This window comes from Talpa europaea (genome assembly GCF_964194135.1).
Source record: "Talpa europaea genome assembly, chromosome: 10".
Lineage (NCBI taxonomy): Eukaryota > Metazoa > Chordata > Mammalia > Eulipotyphla > Talpidae > Talpa > Talpa europaea.
Genome location: NC_140077.1, coordinates 36112447 through 36135294, shown reverse-complemented (window position 1 = coordinate 36135294; position 22848 = coordinate 36112447). Strand labels below are relative to the sequence as shown.

Genomic DNA, 22848 nt, shown 5'->3' with positions numbered 1-22848 from the left:
GAAGGAAGGAGGAAGAGTCAAGACTCCAACTTGATCCCCCAGTCTTTTCAGAGAAGAGACTGGGAAGTTCTGGCAGGAAGCTGGTGTAACGGAGGCTCTTGGAGTCTGAGTGTGGTTGAGGGAGGAGTCTTCCTCTGTGGCATGGCCTGCAGACTTACGGCTGAGGGAAGACAGATAGACATAGGGTGGTGGTTTCACAGCGATGGGCAAAGAGGTGGTCCCTTTGGTATGGCATGTCCCTGTGAGGTGAGGCCCACCTCTTCCACATCAGCCATTGTGCCAGGCCCGGGAGATCCCCAGCTGACTAAGACGGGGTCCTCCTGTTTGGCTGGGAGCTGCAGAGCCTGGTAAGGAGTGGGGGCACAGCTCCTTGTGCCCCATGCCTGCCAGGCACTGAGGAGCCCCCTCTGTCTCCCTCTGCAGTGATGGGTCCTTCCCCTACGATTCTGTCCCTTGGCAGCAGAGCGCCAACCAGCCTCCCGGCTCCCTCTCCGTGGTCACCACAGTTTGGGGAGTGACCAACACGTCCCAGAGCCAGGTAAGAACCTGTCCCACCTCCCACCACTGTCAAACCCTGGGGTCACCATAGCACCAGCCCAACACACCTCACTGGACAGGCTCTGCCCAGTTGGACAGACCAGTTTTCACACTTAGCTATGGACACGTCTCCACTCAGGAGGGCAGCAGCTGACCCCTGTGGACTGACCCCATCCAGCACCTTCCTGAGAGAATGGCTTTCTCTCACTGATAGCAAGGGACTCTTCCCCAGGTGACTTTGACTTAGCTTAGATAAACAGGAACAGTTCCCGTTACTGGCCTCAGGACTCCAACCTCTGGAGTTTGGGACCCTGGATGGCCTGCTACAATTTCAATGAAAAGCTCATTTCAATGAAATGCGCATTTAAACCTCTACCCACTTGTCTAGTCAACCCACTCATTGTTTCCTATTTCCTCCACTCCCTCCCCTCCCATCTCTCGGCCTCTGCTGTGGCCACATGTAAGGGTCAGGCCACGGGGGCCTCCCCATCGGGATCCTGCTGCCCTCCAGAGCTGGCACGTGGCCCACATGGCCTGATCCTCTGTGCATCCAGGCTCCTTTACAGGGGGTGTGGCTGAGAAGTCCAGTGCTGTCCCCACCTGCCATCTGGTGCAGGACCGAGCCTTCCCTGACAGGGTCTCAACTCCTTTTCCTGGAGCTATCCAGGCTCCAGGCACTACTGCACTGGCTTTATCCTGACCGCCCCCTCACCTCATTCCATCACAGGCCGAGGTTCTCAGCACCTGCACTGCCTGCTTCCAGGCCTGGTATCCCCTTGTGATCATTTGCACACTCTGGGAACAATATTGCCTCCCCCTTCCCCTGTTTTCTCCTTTTCCTCTGTTATCATCCCCCTTGTTTCACTCTTCAACCCTTCCACCCCCATTTTTCCCTTTTCCCCTCCACACTGCCTGGGGTACCAGCTTGGGGCAACCACTCTCTCTGCCCACAGGTCCTCGGGAACCCTATGGCCAATGCCAACAACCCCATGAATCCAGGCGGCAACCCCATGGCATCGGGCATGACCACCAGCAACCCCGGCCTCAACTCCCCCCAGTTTGCTGGGCAGCAGCAGCAGTTCTCGGCCAAGGCCGGCCCTGCTCAGCCCTACATCCAGCAGAGCATGTATGGCCGGCCCAACTACCCCGGCAGCGGGGGCTTCGGGGCCAGGTGAGAGGGCTGGCCCGGGCAGAGGCCTTCAGAAGCAGCATGTCAGTCCTGCTCTTCCCCTCCATCCAGGCAGAAGAGTCCAGTTTAAATCCCAGCACCCTGCTTCTGGGCCTGCAATGTGTGGGAGAGCCTGGCACTTCTCTTATCCTCAGCTTTCCCATTAGCCAAAGGGCACGGTCGTCCCCCATGCTCAGGTGGCTGCAGGGGCTGGGTATTGCTGTGAGAGCATCAGCCCCACAGGGTAGGAGGACCATGTTCTCAGCCAGTCTCAAAAAGACCCTTCTCTGCCTTATGTCTGTGTAAGTTGAAAGACTTGGAGAGAGCTGGGTCAGCAGTTGAAGCTCCCTGCTGGCTGTGGAGACTGAGCTGTGCAGAGGCTGGGAATCTCTCCATTTGGCAGCAAGGGGCAAGGAACCCCAAGAGGGCAGTTGGGATCATGGGTGGGGCAAAGGCTCCCCATTGCTCCTCTTGCCACCCCACTCTGTCCCAGACCATCATGACCTCATCCCTTCCTCTCCCTCCCAACCCAAGACTTGGGGGTTCATCTTTAGGTTCAGGCAGTATCTAACTCTTCCATTCTTCTCCCTCACAGTTACCCTGGGGGTCCTAATGCCCCTGCAGGCATGGGCATCCCTCCGCACACCCGGCCGCCTGCTGACTTCACTCAGCCGGCGGCCGCTGCCGCAGCAGCTGCAGTAGCAGCAGCAGCAGCCACGGCCACAGCCACAGCCACAGCCACTGTGGCAGCCTTGCAGGAGACGCAGAACAAGGATATAAACCAGTATGGACCGGTAAGGGCCCTGCTAGTCCTGGTCCAGGCTCACCAGCCAGCCAAGCAGACAGCCCCCAGGGAATCAGAGGGTGTTGGTGCCTATGGGGGAGCTGATGGTGTCAGGGTGTATCTGAGTTTTCTTGGAAGGATGTGTGTTAGGATATGCTTGTGTCAGCATGCTTGGGGGTTGCCAGTGCATTTGGTGCCCCTTGTATGTCATGTATGTCTGCATATAGGAGGAAAGGATCCTGAGTAGGCCCAGTATCTAAAAATAGTGTTGTCACTCTTCTGTCCCCTGGGTGGCCTCTGAAGTTCAGTGCTTTCCTAGTTATCCCATCTGTGGATTCTGCCAGGTCCCAGCTCTGTTCCCCTGACTTTCAGGATGGGTGGGGTGTGAGGTGATGGATAGCCCCTGTCGGAGTTCAGGACAGGTGTGGAAGTGGGCAGAGTAGAGATGAGAACTGGGGCCCCATCAGACATTGTGATTGGAGGGTATGTCTACATTGACCAGGACCAAGGGCGAGGCCAGGGCTTCCAGGAAAGGGGCTTCTGCCTCCATCCTCATCTGCCTCCATCCTCCCATGTCCCTCCCTACCCCTGCACCCTCTTCCCCATTCCCTGCCTGCCTCCCTGGAAATGCTGCCTGTGCATTGGAGTGACCACGTCCCACCCCTTAACACCCTTGGGCTGCACCTTTCCTGTGTGGCCTGCAGAGGGCAGCAGCGAGCCCCTGAGGTCAGTGGGCCCTTGGGGGCCTGGTCACCAGCAGCAGCCACACAGGAAAGTGCACCCCCCCACCCACTCCAAGCCCCACACCTGCCCCACCCTTCTCTCCCTGCACTTTCAATGCATGTGGCATTTTATTCTTTTTTTTTTTCTTCTTCTCCCGTTGAAGGTCTGTTCCTCTTTCCAGATGGGTCCCACCCAGGCGTATAACAGCCAATTCATGAACCAGCCCGGGCCACGGGGCCCTGCCTCCATGGGGGGCAGCATGAACCCCGCAAGCATGGCGGCTGGCATGACACCCTCGGGGATGAGCGGCCCTCCCATGGGCATGAACCAGCCCCGACCACCCGGCATCAGCCCCTTTGGCACGCATGGGCAGCGGATGCCCCAGCAGACCTACCCGGGCCCCCGGCCCCAGTCCCTCCCCATTCAAAGCATAAAGAGGCCATACCCAGGAGAGGTGAGTGTGACATGGGCAGGTGGTGGGCAGGGTGGGAGATGGGGAGGACCCGGGGTTCAAAGATGCTGGGGCTGTGGGTGGCTCCTTGGAGAGGGTGTGGGTTAACCTTCAAAAAGCCTGGACCGAAAGGTAGAGCCTTGAGGGTGAGGTGCCACTGGGTCTGAAACCAGCTCTGCCATGTCCCAGGCCTGCCAGTTCCATGCCTGGAAAAGATAGGGAGCCTGCCTGAGTCAGCTTTTTGGTTTGTAAATGGCTGTAACTATCCAACCAACCTACCTCCTCCTCCTCTGGCTGCTTGGAGGGCCTGACTAAGGGATCACATGCGGTTTGTGGCCCTGGGCCAGCATGGCCGGGCACTGAGCACGCAGCAGCTCTTTTGTCTCTTGTCTTGGCTCAGACATGACCTGGGTGATTTTTAGTAAGGACTAGACTACTTTGGGTCTACATTCCTCATGCCTATGTGAGGGCTTCCTTATTTCCTTTTAAAAATGAGAGAGGAGACAAAACCCCGTACATATCTAAAAGCTGTGCCCACTGGAGACATGATTGGAAGGCAGACAGCTAGTTTCTGAGGGCTCTTCTCTATCGACAGCCAGAGGCCCTGTCAGGTGTGCCGCCCGCCAGGCTGCCAGCCCACTCAGCCAAATATGGGTGAAGATTTAGGGGAGTGAAGCCCACACCTCCTACCCTCCAGGAACCAGGATTTTAGTAGAAATGATAAGGTCTGAGCAGGGCCCCCAAGTATATGATGCACAGCAGAGTGTACAGAATTCAATATTCAAACAGAGGAAGACTTCCTGGAGTGGGTGTCACAGGGCCTACAGTGAGCACTCAGAAAACAAGTTGACAGTAAGGGGCTTGTGAAAGACTTGGTTCACCTGCAGAAGACATGGGGAACCCAGAATCCTAGCCCAGACATGTCCCTTGGGAAGCCTGCCTTGATTTTTTTCCCCCAGAATAAGATTCTTCCTGAGCCTTTCCGCCAGCGCGCTGCTCCATGGCATTCTCAAGTCAGCTTCCCCCTGCCCTCTTGGCTCAGACCCTCAGTGTGGGCTTCCACTGGCTTTGGAGCTCAGAGACCTTAAGTTGCTGGAAAGGTCTGTGACGCCCTCTGGCATCCACGCTAAGCTCAGGCTAGAAGGAGGGTTGGCTGCTGGTGGAAGTCTCCCCTCCGAGTCCAGGAGGGAGAAGTCAGGGACCTCTCAAACACCCAGGAACCTGGGTCAAGACTAACCCTCAGCACCAGTTCAGGGCAGGAGCAAGAAAGAAATTGGCCCCCGAGGTCCTGTCTGTCCTGGGGGGGGCTTGGAAATGCACAGCCCCATGCACATCTGGACCCCTTTGTGCTCAAACCCTTGGCTGGGGATGCATCCATAGACCATGCATCAGCTACTGCCACTTAGGGAGGGGCCTGCAGAAAAGGCAGGGATTTTCCAGCCATTAACCCGACATCAGCCTTGCACCTGCACCAATGTCATGCTCCCAGCTCCAGCCTGCCACCAAAGACTCTCAATTATCTCTAGTAAATTAACCATTCCCTTCAGTGTGCTCTGCTGCTACCCAGCTACAAGATGCCCAACACTGGGCCGTGACACTGGGTGGTCTTGGTATGCGTGATCTGACCCACGCTGGGGACGCTGCCCTTGCCTCCCAGTGGCATGTGCTGTCTGAACCACTGACCTGGGGCAGAACTGGAGGCAGGTCCCCTGGTCCTACAGAGGACTCCTTTCTCTAGCCCCACTCTCACTGCCCCCCTGCCGTGATGGGAGACCGTCTTCCTAAGCAGCAGTGTGAGCTGGACGCAGTTCTTAAGCAAAGACACAGGTGTCTCCACCCTCTGACATTCACCCACAAGTCCTTCATTCATTTGTTGATCCAGTATTTTGAGGGCCTGTTCTCAGTCAGACCCTGGACCCAGCTGTCTTCTGGACTCTGAGCCTTGAGGGCACAAGAGACATGTTATAGACTAGGAGTTTCAACAGACAGGAAAAAAAACACTGACCTCATAGGACATAACGTCCTGGGTTGTCTGGATGGCAGGTGACATCTGCTCTTACATGTGGAAACCAGTGTGAGCAGGAGTGGCATGTGTCACCTTGTGTCACCTGGGACTCTGAGGACAGGGACCCTGCCCTTCCCAGCACTGTGTCTCCTCTCCCTTCTCAACTGCCTCTCCCAAGAAGGCTTGTGTTATCTCATCACCAGCCTGGTTCTCCCACCCTCTGCACAGATGGCTGGAACTGAACCCCAGTGTGTTTTGCTTAGTGTGGGGTACAGAACAGCACCTTCTGGTCAGCCTCAGTGCAAGGGTAGAGCAGTTACTTTCTGGAGGTGCATCCTGTGGTCATCATCACCTGTGACATACAAGCACTAGGAGAGACGCAAGGTGGGCTTTAGAATTGATTCCCGCTCCTCGTGGCAGCAACAAGAGGCTCTAATGGTGCTGCAGAGGCAAGGGGCATGGCCCTTTGAGAAAGGCAGCTGGGTGGGGAGGCAGCCTGCACATTGATGGGCACAATGTGGATGTCAGGGCAGGAAAGGGCCTCAGGCATCACGTGGGTCAACCTCTCTCTCCCCTTTGTAACTGGGGTGTCTTATGGGTTGAAAAGCAGGGACAAAGGAGTGGGAGACAACCCTGGCTCTGTGACTCTGATGATTTCTCCCCATCCTTTCTCTTTTACCACAGCCCAACTATGGAAACCAGCAATATGGACCAAACAGCCAGTTCCCCACCCAGCCAGGCCAGTACCCCACCCCCAACCCCCCAAGGCCGCTCACCTCTCCCAACTACCCCGGCCAGAGAATGCCCAGCCAGCCGAGCACCGGGCAGTACCCGCCCCCCACAGTCAACATGGGGCAGTATTATAAGGTGAGTCCCACCACCACCCACCCTATCCCTTCCTGTGTCATCCTGGCCCTGTGTGTGCTCTGACATCCCCAAAGGGCAGGCAGAGATTTCTGGATGTGTCCTGTGTGCCCACAGCTGAGCATGTGGTAGCCTAAGTGTCAGCCCAGCTTTTCATGGGTCCTTGTTTTCACCAGGCCCAGATGATGATTTTCCATCTCCTTTTTTATTGATGGCGCATGAGATGATAGCAGGAAAAGAGGTGCACTTCCTAGCAAGGGAAAGCCCACACCCGAATATATTTTAACGTATCATTGTAATTTCTCTCTCCTTGGGCAGGTGGGCACCCACATGTTCTATAGATATGACTGAGGCTGTGGTTTTGAATCCACTTCTTTCACTGGACATGAAGTCATGAGCATGTTATACTTCTGGCTGCCGAGTCTCTGTGGTTTTCACTTCCGGTGACTGCCAGACACTCCCCGGGAGACACCCATGCCATAGTGTATCTTCCCTTTTCTATTGGACGTTTGGGTTGTTTCTGATTTTTCACTCCCCAAAGAACACAGCGATGACAATTCTTCCAGGCACATGTCTTTTTCCTTCATTGGGATGATCGTGGAGTTCATGCTAGGGAGTGAGGACGACTCTGGCAATATTTTACATTTATTTGCCAAGGAATCATGCCAGCTTACATGACCACCTGCCGTGTGGGTCTACTGTTTTGGCTCCAGCTTCAGCACACTTAGGTGTTTCTATTTTTGTAAACTCCTTGGCTAAATTAATAGCTTTGGGCAGAGAGAGGTAAACCATTGTCCCGGGGATTGCCTGTTCCCCCCCCACCCCGCACAGGGCAGGCCTCTACAGCGTCCCTGGTACTTGTGGCAGATTTTCCTATCAGGAGGGAGAGCAGGCTTCTGGTGGCTTCCCTGCCTTCCTCTCATGACATTGTTTATCTTGTTTCAACAGCCAGAGCAATTTAATGGACAAAATAACACCTTCTCGGGAAACAGCTACAGTAACTACAGCCAAGGGAATGTGAATAGGGTATGTTCCACTTGTCAACTTAGGAATTAAAACCCACACACACTGTCTCAGGGATCACAGGTTCTGGCTTCAGCCCTTCTAGGCGTCAGAAGGGCCCTCAGATGGGGGTGCACTCCTGGGTCTTCTGCTCTGAGGCACAGAGATGCCTGGACAGATGATCCGCTGTGCTTGGTGGGTGGCCCTGGGCTGAGTGTAGACCAAGAGAGGAAGGGAGGGCTCCTGGGGGACTCCCTGGCCCCTGATCCTACAGGCCTCACTCCATGTGGAAGCACCAGTGGGGTGGGGCTAGAGTCATGATATGAGCAGGAGACAACCTGGGCTTCACCCCAGCTCTCCTCTCCCCCTGGGGTTATATTAAGCAAGTCTCCCATTACTGTCAACCTGTGTCCTCATTTGTCAAATGGATGGGTGGCCCTGTCCCTGCTGAAACTGGAGGCACTAAGAAGTGCAAAGAGCCAAATAATGGAGGGCGGGAGTGGGGGCCCTTCCCAGGCCTATCTGTCTTCTCATGGGGGTGGGGACTTCAGTGCCAACTACAGGGGAGAAGTCTTCCCGGGATGGGTGAGTACATATCCACTTCCCCCAGCCCTGTGACACTAGAACTTATATATGGTTTCTCTTTCCCTCCAGCCTCCCAGGCCAGTTCCTGTGGCAAATTACCCCCACTCACCTGTTCCAGGGAACCCCACACCCCCCATGACCCCCGGGAGCAGCATCCCCCCTTATCTGTCCCCCAGCCAAGATGTTAAACCACCCTTCCCACCTGACATCAAGCCAAATATGAGTGCTCTGCCGCCACCCCCAGGTGAGTACCCGCTCTCCTTCCCTCTGCCTTTCAGCTCTCAGCCAGCACCCATGGGGCCTGCAGCAGGCCAGGGCCCGGGGCTTGGAAGTTAGGCTGCCTGTGGGGGGCTGGGAATGTGGAAAGAACAGGAGGAGGAATTGAGAGCAGGTAAGGGACCTAGAAATCCCCCACCCAAATGGGACATTTGGGGGGCCTACACTGCCAGAAGCCCTCCTTGCCACCTGCCCGAGTCCTGGAAACCAGCTGTAAGAGGGTCAGGAGGCAGGACCTGGGGCTTCCAGAGCAGGGAGTTGGTGGAGGAGTTGGTGGGATGGGAGGGAATGTAGAGCGGGGTCAATGGGACACAGAGGATGGTCAGAGTGGCATTGGGTGGACTGGCAGGACCTGTGGCTCCCTGATATGCACTTGGGCAAATGGCCCACCCTTCACAACCCTGTTTACACACATGCTCAGCGTGGCTGTGTTGCCATGTGTTTAGCATGGCTGAGCAAGCCCCACCATGGCCTCAGAGCCTACGGTCTTGTGTGCCCCTGGCCAGGAGGTTCATCCTGCCCCTTCCCCTTCCCAGCCAACCACAACGACGAGCTTCGGCTCACGTTCCCTGTGCGGGATGGCGTGGTGCTGGAGCCCTTCCGCCTCGAGCACAACCTGGCTGTCAGCAACCACGTCTTTCACCTGAGGCCCACGGTTCACCAGACACTGATGTGGAGGTGAGTATCAGATGGGGACTTGGACCCAAGCTGGGTAGAGGAGTCCCAGGTGGTGCATCTTTGCACCCAGGTGGTGCAGTGTCTGCTTCTTCAACATCACATGCTGGGCCCTGCTCTGTGCATGGCCCTGGGGGTGCCATGGGGATTTACAGGCACAGGGGAGACAAACAGGCAGCCTCTGCTTAGTGTCCAGAGGGCAGGGAGTCACTGTCAATCCCCCAATCCTGAGAGAGTGGGCAGGGGTAACTTCCAGTGGAAAAGGTGGCTAGTTCAATCCTAGAGACTGAAAACAAGGGTATTCCAGTGGAGGCCCTGAGTTGGCAAGAAGGAACTTGAATGTGCTCATGGCCAGAGCTGGGAATGTAGAGATGTGAGATGGCAGCAGGGCTGGGAGGACAGGACCAACAAGTCCTGCAGACTGCCTGCTCCAACACCGGGGCGTGCAGAGCCAGACTTCCCTGTGGTATCCCACATCTTCCTCTCCGGATGACCTCCTTTGATCTTGTGGGTAGACAGTGTGTGTCCCCATGACAATGAGGAAACTGAGGCTAGGGAAGTTAAACTTGCGGGAGTTCTCACAGCTAGCCAGGGGCAGAGCTGGCACTTGGAGCTGCTCACTTAGCTGCCAGAACTTGGGGTCTCCACCTTGGTCCTTGCTCCTCAGGCAGGACTCAGTCACAGCACAGCACTGCAGTGCCTGTGACTAGAGCCCCTCAGCTGCCCAGCTGAGGGCACGAGATAGGTCCAAACTGGGCAAGCTCGCACACACTGCTGTCCCGGGGCACTGGCCATGTGGAGTAGGCTACGGTGAGGGCCAGAGACAGCTGGGGTGCATGTGCAAACTTGGAAACTCCCTCAAGAAGATAGGTGAAGAGACCACAGTGCAGGCGCCCTGCTCACCCACCCATGAGTATCCTCACCTGAGAGGCTTCTGCAGTCCTGGCCTGACCCCACTTGGTTTCCACACACATGTGGTCACTGCTATGTTTGTGTGGCCCCTTCAGTGAGCGCCCTGTGCTCAGGGCCCACTTGGGGTTGTGGGAGAGGACTGACCAGAAATGACATTGGCCTGGGATTCTGCCCCCAACAGGAGCTGGGGATAAGCATGATCAGCTTTCCAATTGTTCTTATCAAATTAATGTCTTTGTTTTTTGTCCTTTTGTCTGTTTTGGGGGGCGGGAGGGTGCGGGGATAGAATTCACCCTTCCAGGAAGAGGTCAGGGGAGATCATGACTACCCCTGTGGTTTGTGGCTGGAGGGAACAGCACATGGGAGATAGAGAAGAATTTGGGAGGTTGGGATGGGTCTGACTGGAGATTTGGGCAGGGGGAGTTTTGGGGGCAGAGGAGACCTCAGGGAAGTTAGGGGACAGTTGTAGCTGAGGACAGGGTCCTGAGGGACTCATGGGACTGGTGAATTAGCGGTGGGCAACTGGTCTGGCATCAGGGATTCTGGGCAGCCCCCTCGCAGAGCTGCTGTGAACCTCACCTTGCCCCCAGGTCTGACCTGGAGCTGCAGTTCAAGTGCTACCACCATGAGGACCGACAGATGAACACCAACTGGCCGGCCTCGGTGCAGGTCAGCGTGAACGCCACCCCCCTCACCATCGAGCGTGGCGACAACAAGACCTCCCACAAGCCCCTGCACCTCAAGCACGTGTGCCAGCCAGGCCGCAACACCATCCAGATCACCGTCACGGCCTGTTGCTGCGTGAGTGTGCCGGGCAGGGGCTGAGGGCATAGTGGGGGGAGCCGAGATCCCCCTGGGCCCTGTCTTTGGGTCTCCCATCGCTGGCCCCACAGCTTTCTGGAACACCACCCTTCCTCCCGAAACGTACAGCAATTCCCCCAGGCTATGGAATAAAAGACTCAGGTGGCCCACGAAGCCTCCAGGCTCTGGCCTTGGTCTTGGCACTCCTCATTCACACTACACCCTCCATCTGACCTACACACTCATGCCTACTTACTCCTGTGCCCCTCCTCCTGATCACCTCCCCCAGGCCTGTCACCTTACTCCCTTGGTAAAGTTGTGTATATACCCAAAGTCAGGCTCTGTCTTGACTTGTTTGTAAGAAATTTGTATACTCTAAATACCAGACTCTAAATTCCCCAGACTTAGCTCCACCAAATCTAGAGTGAACTTCCATTTCTTCACCCAGTCCTGCTGTCAGAATGCGAGTGTGTGTACACCCCTCCAACCTGTGACTCACTGGCTTAGGACCACATCTGAACCAAGCTTCTGTTCCCCAGAGATCAGGGTCTGACATACAGGGCTTGTTTGGGGACTTGTATGGAAGTGGATTGCCAGCCCTACTCTGCTGTCCTATTTGGGAAACATAGGAGATGGCAGAGCTCTGATCCTGCCCTTACGAGCATAGGGACACCAAGGCCACCTAGAGATAGGGGTTGCGAGACCAGGGATGCCCCCGGCATGTGGGGGCTTGTTGGTGTGTGCAGTCCTGGAAGACTTCTTGGAAGACAGAGGACAAGGATGACACCCTCTGACAGGGAGGGCAGAGAATGCCTGATGGGATGCAATGGTAGGCAAGGTTAGGGATGAGACCACCTCCAGTCCTGATGCAGTGGGCCCCCTAACCTCATCCCATGGATGTTTCAATGCCAAAGTCAGTCTTGAAAGCCTAGAAGAGATCCAGCAGACTCACAGGTCTCAGGAAGCCACCTTTCTCTCACCTCAGGTCCCAGGAGGTTGCTGCTGGGTAGCATCACTGTAGACAATGGGCCTTTTCCTGGGCTTGGCCTCTAGGGACCTTCAGGCAGGGCTGCCTAGGTCTGCAGAGACTGCAGACCATGGGGCCCTGGGCAACCCCTAGCATCCCCTCTTTCTCGGCAGTCCCACCTCTTCGTGCTGCAGCTGGTCCACCGGCCCTCCGTGCGCTCCGTGCTACAAGGGCTCCTCAAGAAGCGCCTCCTGCCCGCAGAACACTGCATCACGAAAAGTGAGTGGAGCAGAGGGGAGAGCGGGCCCAGCCCACCTATGCTTGGGGCTGGGAAGTGGTCATTGGGTCCAGAGGTTCCTTGGTACCAGTCATCCCTGCCCCCACCCCCACACACATGTTCCCCCACTGGGACTGTGTGGGTGACGAGTTGAGCCTGGTGCTACAGGAACTGGTGAGAATTCAGACCCACCAAGGGTAGAAAAGATATGAGGCAGAATAAAACAAAATGTGGTATAGACAGGCCAAAATGTGGGAGGAAATGATCACCTGGAAGAAAAGGAGGAACTGAGAATGGGGCATCTTCACCAGGAGGGAGGCAAAGAGGTAAATTCTTGCCTCTTCACCCCAATATTTCATGATTAAATCCTGGAAGGAAGGCATGGCTCAGGGTCTACTCCTTTGGAGGAAACAGCCAGGTGACCACTCAGAGTGGGGGGCGATACTGTGCAGGGAGTGTACCCTGCACCCCCCTTTAATTGTGCTTCTTCCCATTTACCGCTGAGCTCTCAAATCTCACCAGGAAGTTGTCCATTTCCACACTTGCAGAATTAGGTGCCTGGGGAGCCCTCTACTGACCCAGAAAGTCAATGAAGTGCCAGACTGAGTTTCTGCAAGTTTTGCAGAAAGTCCCCCTTACTAGCGAAGGCAAAGCCTGTTCTGCCGAGACTGGGAAACTGACACGCGCCACCTCCGAGGCACGTGTCCACCACTCATTGCCTAAGGGCCCTGCTATTCCAGAGGGCTGGGTGGGCCAAGCTGCACTTTAATCAAGGGAGTGGGGGAGCAGGGAGACACTACAGTCACTCATAGACCCTACTTGTATTTTATAGGGGATGGGGGGTAGAGAAATAGGTATGTTCAGCCACAAGATGAGTGGGGGGGCACGTGCAGGCGCACCCTTCCCTCTTCATCTCCCCTTGCCTCCCACCCCATAGTCAAGCGGAATTTCAGCAGTGTGGCTGCCTCCTCGGGGAACACGACCCTCAATGGGGAGGATGGTGTGGAGCAGACAGCCATCAAGGTGTCTCTGAAGTGCCCCATCACATTCCGGCGCATCCAGCTGCCTGCTCGAGGCCATGATTGCAAACACGTCCAGGTGGGCAGTCCCCTAGGCAGGCACAACAGCTCTGGAGTCTGAGGGGGAGGCAGGGGAAGCAGGGCCTGACTCTGATCCCTGAAGGAAACTGTGGCCATCAGCAGGTGATGCCACTCACTCCCTCAGCCGCCATTTGTCCTTAGAGCATCTTTCTCTGCATGCTCAGGGCTTGCTTCCCAGAGGATGGCTGACCTGGATTTAGACAGGCACTGCCCTGGCAGATATCAGATGCCAACTGGAGATTCCACACATGCAACCTCAGCTGTTCCCAGGCCTGAGAGCAGGGACACCTCTGCCTGGCGGCTGCAGTGTCCCAAAGCCTGGTCCCAAGCAGGTGCTTGGGAAGTGACAGAATGAGTGACCGCCAGTCTGGGAGACTGTAACAAAACCCTGTGCTGGTGTGGGCCAGATTCATTGGGTGGGAGCTGCTCAGGGAAGGAATCCCAGAAGAGGGGTTAGAAGTTACCCCCCGAAGCCCATAAATCAGCAGCCTGGAATGAGGATGCAGGGTGGGCAGCAGGGTCCTTGCCTGGCGAACTCTGAGCCCTGCCCTGCACGCAGCTGCTTCCTAGGGCTTCTCCTGTGGATGTGCGGTCACTTTCTCCATCTGCACACATTGATGAGCTGGACCTAATGTGTCCTCTGCCTGGGCTGCACTGGTGGGAAGGTGGGAGTCCACACTCGCCCCACCCTTGGAGAGGCGCTGTCGCGGAGCAGAATCAGTGAGGGGCAGCTGTGGGGGAACCAGTAACCTTCTCAGAGGACATGGGCTGGTCCTAGGAGGCTTGGGAAGAGCATGAGGAACTTCTGGACTGCTCACTGAACAGCAGAAAGATGACATGGTCATCATCCTCCAGCCGTGGGCCTCTTCCACCTGTACCTTCCCGAGGGAAGGCCTTCATAAGGGTCCCAAAGGCAGTGGTGCTTGTGTCTGGACAGTTTCTCCGAGTCCTTGGTCTCACCGGCCTGTCTGTGTTGTCTCCTGACTCCCGCAGTGTTTTGACCTGGAATCATATCTGCAGTTGAATTGCGAGAGAGGGACCTGGAGGTGTCCTGTGTGCAAGTGAGTGACGCCCACCCCGAGGGGACTTTCTCCTCTGGCTGCAGAGGGGAGGCGTGCCACTGACTTCCTCTGGCCTTGCTCCTTGGGATCCAGCCTCCTCCGCCTGCCCTGAAAGCAAAGCAGAAGGGCTCAGGTCATGGGGGTGTGCGCAGTCCCTTTGTAACAAGCTCCCACAAGGCCTGCCTCAGTGCCTGCCGTGGTAACCGGTGGCAGGGGTGGGGTCTCCCTGCATACCTGGGCCCCCACCACCTAGGGTCTAGAGGCAAACACCAAATGCTTCCCTTTCTTTTTCCAGTAAAACCGCTCTGCTCGAGGGCCTGGAGGTGGATCAGTACATGTGGGGCATCCTGAATGCCATCCAACAGTAAGTGGGCCTCCCCGAGGTGGGGGCAGAGGGTGTAGTGCCAGCCTGGATTTGACGAGCTTGTGGGCACCCCTGATATCCTCTCCTCTCCAAGCAGGCAGACCACTAACCCACATCTCTTACTCTCTGACTACTTGGAGGCAAATGAGCTTCCAGAAAAGATCATATTCAGCTGCAGCCCCTGACAGCTGCTTCCTGAGCGGGGAAGCCTCCAACTGCTCAGTGTCTAACCACTTTCTTTTCTTGACCACAGTTGCCCCACTTTCAAACAGTTGTAAAAATCCCCCACCCCTCTGTCATGTGCAGAGCATGGCGGGAATGGGGGCAGTAGGCCTGGGCACAGACCCCTCGGTGTCTGTTAGAGCTCAGGACTCATGTCCGAAGCCCAGCGTCCCAGAGCCTAAGCTGCAGTCCCTCCTCTCCACAGCTCCGAGTTTGAAGAGGTCACCATTGACCCCACATGCAGCTGGCGGCCAGTGCCCATCAAGTCAGACCTTCACATTAAGGATGACCCCGATGGCATCCCCTCTAAGCGATTCAAGACCATGAGCCCCAGCCAAATGATCATGCCCAACGTCATGGAGATGATTGCCGCTCTGGGCCCTGGCCCGTCCCCTTACCCACTCCCACCGCCCCCTGGGGGCACCAGCTCTAATGACTACAGCAGCCAAGGTGGGTGATGTGGGATATGGGGGGAGGGCAGCCCCAAGTCCCAGCGGGAGCATGAGGTCTCTGGGTTGATGGTGCAGGCACAGGGGGTGGGCATGGAGGAGATAAAGGTAACACATTCCCCAGAAACAACCCTATATCAGTACGACAGCCCCTACAGTGCCACCCTCCCCTCGTCATCTACTCTCTGGGTTCCATCCAGCCCTGGGTTTGGCACCCCCAGGGACAGCGTAAGTGGGAATCTGCCCTGTGAGCCAACCTCCTGCCTCCCACCCCACACTGCCCAGCCTCCCCTCCTGACTCTGGCGCTCCCAGCCAACTACTCCAAGCAGTCAGGTGCCATGCACAGGAGCTTCAGAGTCTGCTTTGCTGGGGGCACACCTGCTATCTCTTCCCCCGCACGAGTGTTCCCTGGAAGCTGTAACAGAGTACTCTGCCTGTGGTTCTTGCTGCTTTCCCCACCCTCCTGTGACCCTGTCCTTGCAACTCTTCTCCCTCCTAGGGACAGAGTCCTGAGACCTAGATTCCAACCTATGTCACTCCCTCTTACTCTCTGCTGCCCTGACCATGCTTCACCTGCTCTGTCATTGGTTCCTGGAAAGTCCCCATCGCCTCAAACATGGGAAGGCAGCTCCCAGCACTGTCCTGCTCTTAGATCTTCTGGCCTTGACCCTTCTGCGGGGCCTGGGACTTCCTGGTGAAGCACAGCCATGTGAGGCAGTGAGGAGAACGGGCCTGGGGTCTAGCTCAGAAGATCCTGTGGAAGGCTGAGACGTGGGCCTCATTCCCATCCACCCCTTTCTCCCACTGCCCCTCCTGTGGCTGTGGCACATGCCCTGGGGTGCAAAGGCCATATGCTGCCCCTGCACACAGCCTGGAAGCCTCGGGCCACCAGTTCCCGTCTCCAGCACTGGGTTCTTGATTTACACCCTCTCTGCTCCCTGAGAGTGGGTCATCTTCCTTCTGAGTGACACCCCCCCCATTTTGTTCCCTCCCTAGGCAACAACTACCAGGCCCATGGAAACTTTGACTTCCCCCATGGAAACCCCGGTGGGACGTCCATGAATGACTTCATGCATGGGCCTCCCCAGCTCTCCCACCCCCCGGACATGCCCAACAACATGGCCGCCCTCGAGAAACCCCTCAGTCACCCCATGCAGGAAACTGTGAGTACCTCTTCCTCACCCTGAACTCCCCCTGCCTCCCAGCCTCTGTATGGGGCCAACAGGCCAGAGGACTCCCCCAGGACCTTTCTTTCCAATGTTTGCCTGTTATCCTCCCAGACCAACAGGAGGGCTGAGAACAGCACTGGGGCCTCAGAGAAGAGTGACAGCCTGGCCAAGTCTGAGTTGTGGCCCTTTAGCATCCTTAGACTCCAGATTCCAAAGAGATGGCGGGGGGGGGGGGGGGGGGGTTTGGGTGTTTCCTGAGCACGCATATGCACATCCCTACACAAGCCCCACATTCACCACCTATCCCCTCTCTCCCCTACTCACACACACTCTTACACCAACATGTTGTAACCCCAGCCATCTAAAACTTTGTCCCCAACCCAGACCCCTATTCCTCTGGGTCTGGTTCTTCAGCATTACCACCATCTCCTGCAAAACAAAATGCTGAGAAGACTACTTAGCCTTAGAGAATTCACTTTTCATCCTTTCTCACATTTATTAATACATAACCTGTGCTACTGAGAAAGCCCCCTGTGGATCTGAATTCCAGCTCCACACAGAGGCCTCCCCTTCCTTGGCCCCAACAGACTAGTAGGCCCGGCTACCTCGAGTCCTCATCTTGTGGGCATTGATGGTCCACTCTGTTTAGCAGACAGTGCCTGAGCCTGTGCTTTGGACCGGACCTTATACCAGAGATAGGCAAGACAGACACAGGCCTTGTGCTATTGGAGCAAAAGTTCTGGTAGCCCCTGACAGGAAAAACCATTTTGGAGAAACCGAGGCCTGGAGGCTGCAGTCTGAGGCCTCAGTCATTCTGTTTGTTTTTCATCTCTCATCTATGGAGGACAAAGGATGGTCACTGAGGCCTCGGTAGGAGCCCTGAGCCATATCAGCTGGAGAGAAGGGCCCAGGGCTCTCACCAGTGCCTGGTCACCAGTACTGGTGGTGAAGACACTTGATACTGGTACCTGAGGCACCACTCTGGACCTTTCCATCTTCCATCACATGGCCTAAAAGGAAGGGCCTCTGGCTTGTACTGTGCTCTGCCACTAGGCCAGGGGTTTTCCTGTGGGCCAGAGTCACCGGGTTCTCAGACAAAGTAACTATGAGGCAGAAAGTCTCTGGTGAGGGGCTCTGCAATAGCTTCCCCATAAGGGCCCCAGAATGCCAAGCCAGAAATAGCTGCTTTCAATTCCCACCATCGGAAAAAAAGCCATATACATCCTGTGTCCAGCAAAACTTTCTGTTGCCTTGTTAGCCCTGCTACCTGGGCTCTTTGCAAAAGATCTCTGAATTGACTTCACAATCCCCAGAATGTTTTCCAGATATGCATTGTCCTTCCCTATTTCTGGGCTCTCACCTGAGGTCAGCTGGACCCAGAAGTCCAGCTGTGCACGGTGGGGTGGTGCAGACATACCTGCCCAACTGGAATGGCCTGGTCCCTGCCAAGCCTGCAACTGAGAAGGATTCCCATGTGCACAGTGATTGGTGGGGGGTACCAGCCAGGCACTGACTGGCCCAAAAATTGGACCATGCCAGGTGGCGGGCTGACAGGTGTATGTATACCAGCAGCTCCCAGAGAGCACCTGTTCCTCAGAGCTCTGGATCATTCCAACAAGCTTCAAGGCCAAGAGGGAGAGTTGTGTCAGTACATTGGGGGACTGTCCGTCCTGGGCTGGGCTACTCCAGGACTGTGGACCCCCTCCCTGCCCCCCAGAATGGGCACTGTGGGGCATCCACAGACATATTTGGGAGTCAAGAGTTGGCCTCAGACTGACGGCATGGTGATGGCCCCCTGGTGATGCAGTCATCCTGTTCATAGGGGGGTGGAGGGGTGCTGTGCTACATGGGGTCACCTGGACCTCAGGCAGAGGCCAACCTTCAAGAAGGCCTGGGAAGCAGCTTTTAGGAGAAACAGGAAGAGAAACTAGGGTCTGGAGAAGTTTCAGGATGGTGTGGGTGGTTTCCAAACCCACAACGCAGGGAAATGTAAATATTTGTGTGGCCAGAAGGCAGGGCAAGGAGGGGCTACTAAGTAATCAAGGCGGCACTTGAGCATCTGGAGTATCAGTGAGCTCCCCTTGATAGGCAGAGCACAAGTGGGCCTGGGGGCCTATGGGGGGATTCTGGGGGGTTTGTGAAGAATTGGACTGGGCCTTTGTCTCTGAGATCTGACATCTGAAGGGAAGATAGCAGACAGACTAAGAGGGAAGTTTTAATCTCACCCACACGTGGTCTCCCAGGGTCACCAACCCCATGGTCGTGTGGTCACCCTGCATATACCCCTGCCCCCTCAGCCTAGTGTTACAGTGCATGCACACGTGGGAGGCTGTGGGTCCCCTAGGTGATCTGCCAGGGAAACATCATCTGCCCCAACCTCAACAAGGTACCCCCATAATGAATCAGGAGGCGCAGTTGCCCACTTTCCTTAGAAACCTGTGGTGACGCCTGTGACTGCCTGGATGGGGTGTCCAAGAGGAAGGTCCAGCAGTACTGGGAAGCCCTGCCCTGTTCCTTGGTCTTGAGTTTAATCCCACACCCACCACAGGCAGTAGGCTGGGCTTGTGCCAAAGCTCCTGAAGGAACCTACATGCCAGGATCACTCCCTGCCCAGCGGGAGGCACAGACCCACCCCTGAGCTGCACGCCTGCCCCATGCTGTCTGTCCATGTCTGCTCTCTACCGCCCTGGCCCTGAGGAGGCCTGCACCACACTGCCAGCAGCACCCCTCCCACCTCCCTGGAAACATGCCCATTTTGCTTCTCCATTCTGCCCTTGCTATTGTTCATTGTGGTGATGGTGTCCGGGCTGGAGAGGCGGAGGGGCTCAAAAGGGCCTTGGCCCCGCTCTCAGTGTCTGTGTGTGTCTCAGAGCCCCATCCGCCTCCCCGTCCACCCCACACAGCCTCAGAGGCCCTTGGCCCGCCTTCCTCTCCACAGCCTTCCTGACTGGAGGCTCTGGGGGAGGACCTTTTTGTTTGTTTTGCTGCCCAAAAAAAAGACAACATTCAGCTTTGTAAAGGGGTGGCTTTGTTTTGGGGGTTTGTTATTTTCCTGGTTTTGTTTGGTTTTCATTTCTCCAGGCATCTCGTCGCTGTACCTCGTCACCTCACCTTTCTTTTTTCCTGCTCTCTCCTCCTCCACAGATGCCACACGCTGGCAGTTCTGACCAGCCCCATCCCTCCATACAACAAGGCTTGCACGTCCCACACCCCAGCAGCCAGTCAGGGCCTCCATTACATCACAGTGGGGCTCCTCCTCCTCCTTCCCAGCCTCCCCGGCAACCGCCACAGGCCGCTCCCAGCAACCATCCTCACAGCGACCTGACCTTTAACCCCTCCTCAGCCTTAGAGGGTCAGGCCGGAGCGCAGGGAGCGTCCGACATGCCGGAGCCTTCGCTGGATGTAAGTTGGGGTCACCATTTGCCTTGACCTGGGGCTAGGCCTGGCCCCAGGACTTGCCCAGAGAGCAGGGGTGGGTGTTGAGGGCTCAAGGCCCAGGGTGGAGGAGGTACAGCTGTGAGGGGGCGGGTGGGCAGTGGGTGGGCCCAGCCCGCCAGCCAGCCAGCCTCTCCTGGCTCCAGAACCAGGGACTCCCACAACCGGAAGCCTCACCAGGGACCAAGCATCCCCTTCCACACCCTGCCAGCCCCTGGTCTCCTTGACCATAGTCCTGCAGCACAGTCCTGCCCCGCCTCCCCCCAGCCCTCAGCCCCTACGGGTGGGGACTCTGGAGGCAACACAGGAGACTCCCTGCCCTTCCTCCCCTACCCTCTCTCCCCTCATTGAGTTTGCCATCTCTGTGTCTGCCACATTCTCTGGCCCAAGGCAGGGGAGGGGCGGAGTGACCGGGTCCCTCTGTCCATCTCGCTGGCGTCTGTCTGTCTCCAGTTTCTTGTCCATGTGTTGTCCATGCCCGGCTGCTTCTGCTTGCTCCATCACTCACTCTGAGAGAGGCCCTCGTGTGGGGTGACAGTAGAATCAGCCGAAGTCAAGGGAGGGTCACTGAGGCGGAAGTTGGCGGCTGAGATTTAGTGGTCTTCCACCTTGAGACCTGAATAGCCTGGAAGGTGGCCGGGATGGCTTGAACATTGGGATCTGGACAACTGGCCACAGCTGGCCAGTAAGGGTCGTGCCTCCACCTCTCCCATCCCATACCCCTAGGCTCTAGATTCCCAGAGAAGAGGCCTATTCTCGCCTCGGCGCTCCTATCCTTCATGTCCCAGCCCCATGCAGTGGCAGGGTCTTCACTGGGGTTTACTCAGCTCTGCAACTGGATGAATTGTCCTCCCCAGACCAGGCCAAGGGTAGGGTGCTTTTTAGGCTCATGAGGGTCTTCATGCAACAGAAAGGACCCCTAAGACCTCATGGTAGAGGGTAGGGACAGCACAGCCTCTGCCCAGGGAGACCACAGGGAAGGACAGTGTCGCTGTCCAGACACATGCTCAACAAGGAGCAGTGACTTCTTAGTAGAGATCTAGGGTGGTGGGAGCTACAGGGACCACCTGGCCTTATGGCAAACTCACGTGAGAAGCCATGTGACCTGCAACTCCTCACAGTGGTGCCTTGTCAGCTGGTAGGCCAGGGCCCCTCTCTCTTAGGCTTGAAATGAGCATGTGCGCCCCAGACTAAGTGGCCTGGATATGTTTGGGGACAGCCAGTGCTGGTAGTTTCTCTGTTCTGTCCTGGATACAGGATGCCGGTAGTGGGGAAGTAGGCGGGGATGTCCCTGCATTCCACACCCTGGGTGGCCTGGCCCCTCAGTCCACACCTCATCTGGGCTTCTGTACTTCTTTTCCAGCTCCTTCCAGAACTCACAAATCCTGACGAGCTCCTCTCGTACCTGGACCCCCCCGACCTGCCGAGCAATAGTAACGATGACCTCCTGTCTCTCTTTGAGAACAACTGAAACCCACCCCTCCGTCGGGGCCGCCCCTCCCCACTCTGCCTCCTCCCTTGTCAGTCCCACACACACTTTCCCACTGGGAGCTGTGCCCTCAGACCGCCCTGCTATGGCCTTCCCAGAGCGGAGGGGGTGGGAGGGCGCACTGTGAAGGCTGTGTGGGTCTTTGGCCCGCCCTCACCCGGAGCAGGCCCCGAAGATGACCCTCGCCATGGGGAACCAGCCGGGTGCGAGGCCCATGCTGACGATGGCTTCCCGGTCCCCTGTGCGTGCCGACTCCAGACGGCCCTCCAGTGCCCCCAAGGTTCTTCCAGTTTCTAGACTGTGATCCTGCCTCCCTGCTTCCTGGCCCAGAGCCTCCTTCAAGTGACTGAGCCTGAGAGAAGGCCCCCCAAGACCCAGGGGGGCCCGGAGCCTTGGAGGAGCAGTGACGGTTGGTGGCAGTGAGAGCCACCGTCATCAGCCACCACAGAAAAGCACAAACCTCTGGGAAAGCGCTCTCTCAGGGGCCATGGTCGTCGTTTTGACCCCTGACCTCTAAGCCAAGATACCCTGTAAACACTCTCTCAGAAAGCGGAGAAAAGACAATATTCTGTTTGAGAGAAGGCGTGCCATTCCTGCCTGGGGACTGGTGGGGACGGGTCAGGGGCTCCTTGGAGCCAGGACAGCGCAGCAGACAGCCCCATGGCCTTTGGACTCAGGCCGGGGCCTGGCTTTGGGGGGCAGAGAGAGTTAAAGTACCCTATTGAAATTATTGTGCCCTTAGCTGAGGGGCGGGGGTGCAGGAGGATGCAGTCAGCCAGAGTCAAATAGGAATGGCAACTTAAAACTGCTCCAAGCCACTCCCTGTTTTTAAGCAACGATTGAAAGCTATGACGTCATCTGGAGAAAAGGAACATCAGGCTTGGACAGCAAGCAAACCATTTCTCTTCATGTGTTCTGTTTCTTTCCTCCTGCTCCCCACCCACCTCTCCAAGACTGTTACGTGGGGCACCCACTGCCCTTTGTCCTAGTTCTTTGTCCACCCAGACAGCCAGGTGGGGTGGCGGAGGGGCAGGGGAGGCATGGGCTTGGCCACGGAGTGGGCTTGGCCCCGGGCACTCCAGCCTCTCTGTCCATCTGTCCCTGCACTCAAGGCTGCCCCTGGCTCCAGCCCAGCTCATCACCATGCGTGTCGGGATATGCCCACGAGCATTGAGTGGTGTTTCTGTGGCTGCCTCAGATGCCACCCTCAGCTGCCAGCCTCTCCTTCCCTTTGTGTCCCCCTGCCCTTGCAAGCTCACCCCATACTCCCGCTTGCTCCAGCAGAAGCAACCTCTGGTATTCCCTCCATGGCTTTGGCTTTGCTCCATCCACCTTTCTGCTCTCGGACCTCCCGAGTAGCTTGTGCGTCCGTTCTGTTTCAGGCTCATCTGTGCTCCCCTAAGCCACATGGCCTCTGATGCTGCTGGGCCGTTGGGTCACTTGGGTCGCCTCTGTAAATTCGTTGCATCCTTCCCTGCTACTGCCTGGGGCCCTCTCAGGCTCCCCCTGCCGCTGTCTGTGTTCCCAGTTT

General features: G+C 56.7%; 1 protein-coding gene across 2 annotated transcripts in view; it reads left to right on the top strand.

Moving 5' to 3' along the window:
* ZMIZ1 (zinc finger MIZ-type containing 1) overlaps positions 1 to 21299 on the top strand; it is a gene marked incomplete at both ends in the record, with an annotated part of 104406 nt that extends 83107 nt beyond the window's left edge. The window contains 17 exons of one of the 2 annotated variants that reach the window (XM_084245663.1): positions 424 to 538; positions 1491 to 1708; positions 2301 to 2499; positions 3394 to 3666; positions 6353 to 6535; positions 7481 to 7558; positions 8189 to 8363; positions 8932 to 9073; positions 10573 to 10783; positions 11924 to 12029; positions 12965 to 13125; positions 14121 to 14188; positions 14484 to 14552; positions 14980 to 15224; positions 16221 to 16387; positions 19538 to 19795; positions 21192 to 21299. In XM_084245663.1, the coding sequence (XP_084101789.1) occupies positions 424 to 538; positions 1491 to 1708; positions 2301 to 2499; positions 3394 to 3666; positions 6353 to 6535; positions 7481 to 7558; positions 8189 to 8363; positions 8932 to 9073; positions 10573 to 10783; positions 11924 to 12029; positions 12965 to 13125; positions 14121 to 14188; positions 14484 to 14552; positions 14980 to 15224; positions 16221 to 16387; positions 19538 to 19795; positions 21192 to 21299 (2776 nt within the window). Of the gene's footprint in view, positions 1 to 423; positions 539 to 1490; positions 1709 to 2300; positions 2500 to 3375; positions 3667 to 6352; positions 6536 to 7480; positions 7559 to 8188; positions 8364 to 8931; positions 9074 to 10572; positions 10784 to 11923; positions 12030 to 12964; positions 13126 to 14120; positions 14189 to 14483; positions 14553 to 14979; positions 15225 to 16220; positions 16388 to 19537; positions 19796 to 21191 lie in introns of both variants that reach the window. The other variant, XM_084245662.1, reaches the window with a different exon arrangement.
* Positions 21300 to 22848: the final 1549 nt, after the last annotated feature.